At 29.2% G+C, this 5,928-nt stretch overlaps 1 protein-coding gene across 1 annotated transcript; it reads left to right on the top strand.

The window, feature by feature from the left end:
- The first annotated feature begins 818 nt into the window (after nt 1-818).
- On the top strand, nt 819-4,835 carry LOC123301295 (cytochrome P450 3A19-like). The gene is made up of 5 exons (XM_044884031.1): nt 819-836; nt 3,617-3,799; nt 4,111-4,345; nt 4,406-4,585; nt 4,660-4,835. Exons 1-5 carry the CDS (start codon nt 819-821, stop codon nt 4,833-4,835), a joined length of 792 nt encoding a protein of 263 aa, XP_044739966.1.
- The last annotated feature ends 1,093 nt before the right edge of the window (nt 4,836-5,928 follow it).

Here is a 5,928-nt window from a genome sequence, read left to right on the forward strand (position 1 = left end):
GACCTTTTTGGGACACCTTGTGCAATACCATTACCAGAAAAATCTTTGGCAAATTCGATGTTTTATCGCCATGTTTGTGTACACGCCTGTACCAATTAAACCAAGTTAAGACAACTTTTAAACTGAGTTAACCGTTAACCTGAGTTAACCTACCTCAAATATAATCATATCTTTCCTAGTTTGAATACGAATTTTAACCTAACAGTCATTGTTAAGCTGAATATACCAACGCTTCCATAAGAATTGTAATTTAAGGTGCATTATTTGACTGACTTTTGATCCTTTTTATACTATTTTAGATCGCTTGGTTTTATGATGAATAGACTATTCCACCCATTAACTTATCCTGATACAATTTATAAACTAACACAAGATTATAAAAATTTTATGCAGTGTAAAAATGTTGTGTCCTCATTCACTAGTAAGGTATGTTCTTCAATATACCAAATGTTTTTGTACCATCTAGGCATATACATGTCTGTAGTATGACTGAATACATCCGTTTAGTAATGCATCTAAGCGAGATGTATTATATACATGTATTTAACATTAGTTGGGACGCTTGGAGAGTGGAAGTTTTTTAGATAATTAATAATATTTGTATGCAACAAAACTCCCACTCTCTGCATGCATACAACAAAAGTCTTGTGTATCGTATCTGTAGCCTTACAATATATGTATATAATACATCTCGCTTAGATGCATTACTAAACGGATGTATTCAGTCATACTACAGACATGTTTATGCCTAGATGGTACAAAAACAGGGTATATTATTCTATACATTAATTTAATGTAATTTTTTTTAATTACTGACTATGAGTGAATTGGATCCTGTAATCCTGGAGTGAACAGGGAAGTGAACGGGTAAATACCATATATGTATTAAAGCCGCTATTTTGTTTTTTTTTAATACATATCTAAGTAACCTTTGGGTTTTTAAGACGAATATAATGATACCTTAACTGTCGAAATCTTTCGATCCGTTTCGAACATTCGAGGTAATAAATAAATTTACAGACTTACGCGCTAAAAACATAAACACTCCTTGACAGTTGGATAAAAAGGAACAAAGTCAAGTACCTTTCGCATAGTGGCATATAAGAACTTATTCTAATTATGGCAAATGGCAGCAGGTCGAAAATCTCAGTTTTCGAAATAAATAACCGAAATATCCATTAAACAAAATTTTTTATGTAGTCGATAATGACCACGATGTTAAAAAGCAACTTTAAATAAATACAAAATAATAATAATAATAAAATTTTTTAACCAAGTTTTATTTTCATGTGAAAAAGTGAAAAAATTTTATTGATCAATTTCTTAAACGTATTTCGCAGAAAACAAAGAATACCGATTTTGTTTGTTTGCTTGTTTGTTTTGTTTTGTTTTGTTTTTTTTTGTTTTTTTTTTTTAATTACATTGCGTTTATAACATCTAGGTCATTAGGCAATGTAAATTAAAACATGGAAATAAGGAAATGCATTTGAGATTTTGAATAGTAATTAAGTTTCTAATGGTACAGTAGCTCGCAACGTCAGCAAGACAAGAATTTTATTATGGCTGATTTTATGATATGCTCTTTCCGTTAGAGCTTGGGCCATCTGGCTGGCGGTAGGCGTTGCGTTTAGTACTGCGCAGCCTAATTGTACAGGTAATAATCCTAAATTTTAAAAGTATTTTAGTATATCTGTAATTTTAATACTGCTGCTGGATTCGAGCTCGGAACTAGTAATCATTAAAATAATATAAAAAAAAAAATGTATGCGTCAGTCCAAAACTAACAGCGTCAAAAGTGAAACTTTTTATGTAATTCAAAAACTGTCAATGAGTGTACAAAAAAATACATTGCAGCAAAGAAAAATTGACTGGAAATTATAATAAAAATGATTGATAATAAAAATCAAGAAAAATCTACAGACTATCCCGAATTAATTACTACGGAAGTTTCACTCGTACGTACTATTACTTACATATACATAAAACTATATACATATACGTACAAGTGAAACTTCCGTAGTAATTAATTCGGGATAGTCTGTAGATTTTTCTTGATTTTTATTATAAATCATTTTTATTATAATTTCCAGTCAATTTTTCTTTGCTGCAATGTATTTTTTTGTACACTCATTGACAGTTTTTGAATTACATAAAAAGTTTCACTTTTGACGCTGTTAGTTTTGGACTGACGCATACATTTTTTGTATCTTCATTGACAATAACTGAGAATAAAAACAATATTAAAAAATTTTTAATATGAAATAATTTAATAGACATATACATATATATATATATATATATTACATATACATAAACATTCTACATTAAGAAAAGAACTATATAAGTAAAAAAGATAGTAGATACAAACATTTACAATTTATTGTAAAAACATTTAATAAATAAAGATCGACATATAAGATTTAAATGTAAGTAGGTTTGAACTATCCTTGTTTAATAAATAAATGGTATATGTACAGTACTTTATAATGGTATATGTACTTTAATAACATTTAATAAATAAAGATCGACATATAAGATTTAAATGTAAGTAGGTTTGAACTATCCTTGTTTAATAAATAAATGGTATATGTACAGTTATCAAGTCCCACGGCCTCTCTCACTCTGCTGGAGTAAATGGTAATAAGAAAGAGACAAGGAGTTTAACAATGTTGTTAAACTCTACGAGTTAACTCTCATGACAAAAACGTCCCATAAAAAGTTTCACTTTAAAAAAAAACGGCGCGTTAATAAAATATATATAATACTAATTAGCATCGCAATATTTTTCATAACTTTTTCGCTTTTATTCAAGGTTTAGCAACCGAATTAACTTGCAAATTAATTTTAGGTTTTTGTATACTTAAATAACATAATATTAAAATACAGACATACTAAAATACTTTTAAAATTTAGGCTTATTACCTGTAGATTTAGTCTGTTCAGCACTAATCGTAACCAATACCGCCTGCCAGATGGCCCAAGTTCTAACTGAAAGAGCAAGAAGAACAACATATAATAAAATCAGCCATAATACTATAGCTATACTATATTAGATACTTGAAAAAGTTCGTTAATTTCTCTTTGATCATTTCCTAATGCAATTTGAATGTTTGAGGAAATTTGCAATTGATTTTTTATGGCTTCTAGTTTTTTTTGCATGAGAGATAGATTCGATGATGACTAGATGATTTGTTGTTAATGGTACTTTGCAGAAAGCATATGTCAGTGGTCTTGATTTATCAAATAAGTACGAGTGAGTTGATTTAGAGTGATCAATGCGAAGCATGGCTAGAGCTACTTAAAATTAGTGATTTTCTTGTTCCGATTCTTGAAACGTAATTTTAATCTGTCGTGAATTTGAAGTTAACCATTTTTCATTGGTTTTTTGAAGTGATAGTTTGTATATGTGATTAAGAAGATCTCGGGAGTCTATTGTTTGGAAAAAGATCCCTGAATGATGTGCCTTCATAGCAGCAAGTTTTTTGCCTAGTTTTCAGATTCTGTATCTTCAATATTTGAGAAAATTTTTTTTAAACTTTAATTGAATACAATCTCTTAACAGGAATCAAAGTATACTATTGTAAGCATAAGTTACGCACTTATTTTTTTGTTTTAGATAATTACTGAGAAACGTAAGGACTATAACGATGACAACCAGAATAATTTAAATGATTTTAAAGCTGTGAATAAAAATGCGTATAAGAAACCTTTACTAGATTATATGATGGACTTTACCAAAAACAATTATGATTTTACTGATGTACAATTAGAGGATGATATAAATTTAGTAATTATCGCTGTAAGTTTATCCTTTCTATGTGTTTTTAAGGTAGCTCCCTCGTTAAGCTTTGGGCCATCAAATAATTCAGTAATAGTGTACAGAAGAGCTTCTCAGATTTCATAAAATATGTCTCACAGGATGCACCTTTTAAACATCCTTAGCCGAGCAGTACTTATTTATATGATCGTTTTAGAACTAATTAGAATTTTACATTAATTTCAAATAAAGCATACTTTTTCAATAATTGTATTATTAACACCGAATCTCACGATTGAGCTATTTCAATAACATAAAATTACCCATTCTTTAATTGTTTCCATCTATCATAGTCTTTTGATACAACATCAAAAACCATTAGCATGGTTCTTCTGCTTTTGGCTTTATACAAAGACGATCAGAAAAAAGTTTGCGAGGAATTATTTCAAGTGCTTGGTAACCGAGACAAAATTGATTTTGATGATTTACCAAAGTTAAAATACATGGAAATGGTAATTAAAGAAACAATGCGATTATTTCCTGTTATACCACTAATCGCAAGGGAATTAACAGAGGATATTAATATAGGTAAATTATTGAAATTAATTATTTTTTTTCAGTAAAAATATTGAATATTCTTCTTTCTAGAGAATTATCGACTACCAAAAGGAGCAAATATTATGATACCAATATTTTGTGTGCATCGAAATAAGCATTATTGGGCTGATCCATTAAAATTTGATCCAAATCGTTTTTCACCTGAAAATATACAAAACCAGCATCCTTATGCATTCATACCGTTTAGTGCTGGTCCTAGAAATTGTATTGGTATGAATAAAAATCGATATCTAACACTCCAAACAAAGTTAAGTTATTTTAATCAAAGATTATAAATTTTACAGGGGCCCGATATGCATGGATTTTTATGAAACAAGCATTAGCTACACTATTGAGCCGGTATGAATTTCATACAAATTTAAAAAGCATGAATGAAATAAGATTTGAGTTTCAAATAAGTCTAACAATTATAGATGGATATCAACTGAAAATTACACCAAGGTCAAAGAGGAACAATTGAAGCGTTATTCAAATTTAAAAAAAAAAAAAAGATGTTTTATATAATAAAATTTTTTTGTAAATACAATATTTTATTATTTTGGTTTTAGCTTTATTTTCGTAAGGATAAAATATAAAAATTAAATTAATAAGCTTTTATATGTCTATGGATGATTTAAGAAATCAGATTTAAATCCTACTGAAAGGCTGACAAGTCGAAGAAGTACCCAAAATAGGAATGCCAATTTTTATCCCCTGAACAAAAAAAGTGTTGTTAGTTTGACCGCTATGTGTGTATGTCTGTGGCATCGTAGTGCCTAAACGGATGAACCGATTTGCTTTTTTTTTTAGTTTCGTTTGAAATGTAATTTAATGAGAACTGTTATTAGCTATGTTTCAAGTGCGAGATTAGGGTTCCGTACCCGGAACTATTAGAAAATAGGCAATGATTCTCAAAATCGGTTCAGCTTAAAGAAGGCTCTAAGGAAAAAGGTAATATAATGCAGACTGTTCTTAGATACGTTTCCATACTCGATAAATTTCTCGGGAGTTTTTTTAATTTTGTAAATTTCATTTGTACTATAGGACTTTTTTAAAAGATACCTATGTAAAAAAATGTATAAAACTTATCATTTATTACCCTACATTTCCCACCATATGAGAATTTGATGTCATGAAAGTCATATTTCCCCCTCAGTAGATTTGTAGGTTTTATTTTTAATTTTTTACTGAACATATGAACAGAGATAGGGAATTCACAATATCAAAAGGCATTTCGCTAACGTTTTATATCAATATAGAAAAGAGACAAGAAGAACTGATACCTCTTAAACCTACTACACAAGTCACATACAAATTCTCAACCTTCTAACATTCTTTGGAGGGGGTATGCATCGTGCGCAAATTTTAATTCACGACATTTGAACATGAAAAAAAGAGAAGGGGGTTAAAAAATTTACATTCCCAAAACACTTCCTTGACATTAATTGAACTACATATAAATTTTCAACCTTCCACACGTCAAGGTTAAAGAGACTGTAGAGAAGCTTAAATACATTATAACATCGAAAATATTCGAAACTTATATGTCACCAGATTATCGTAATAATCGTTAG

This window comes from Chrysoperla carnea, chromosome 5, assembly GCF_905475395.1.
Source record: "Chrysoperla carnea chromosome 5, inChrCarn1.1, whole genome shotgun sequence".
NCBI lineage: Eukaryota > Metazoa > Arthropoda > Insecta > Neuroptera > Chrysopidae > Chrysoperla > Chrysoperla carnea.

Excerpts from the sequence above, each read along its gene's own strand:
- LOC123301295 (XM_044884031.1), top strand. Across the intron at positions 3,800-4,110 it reads TAAATTTAGTAATTATCGCT|TCTTTTGATACAACATCAAA; the intron begins GTAAGTTTATCC and ends CATCTATCATAG. Across the intron at positions 4,586-4,659 it reads TGGTCCTAGAAATTGTATTG|GGGCCCGATATGCATGGATT; the intron begins GTATGAATAAAA and ends TAAATTTTACAG.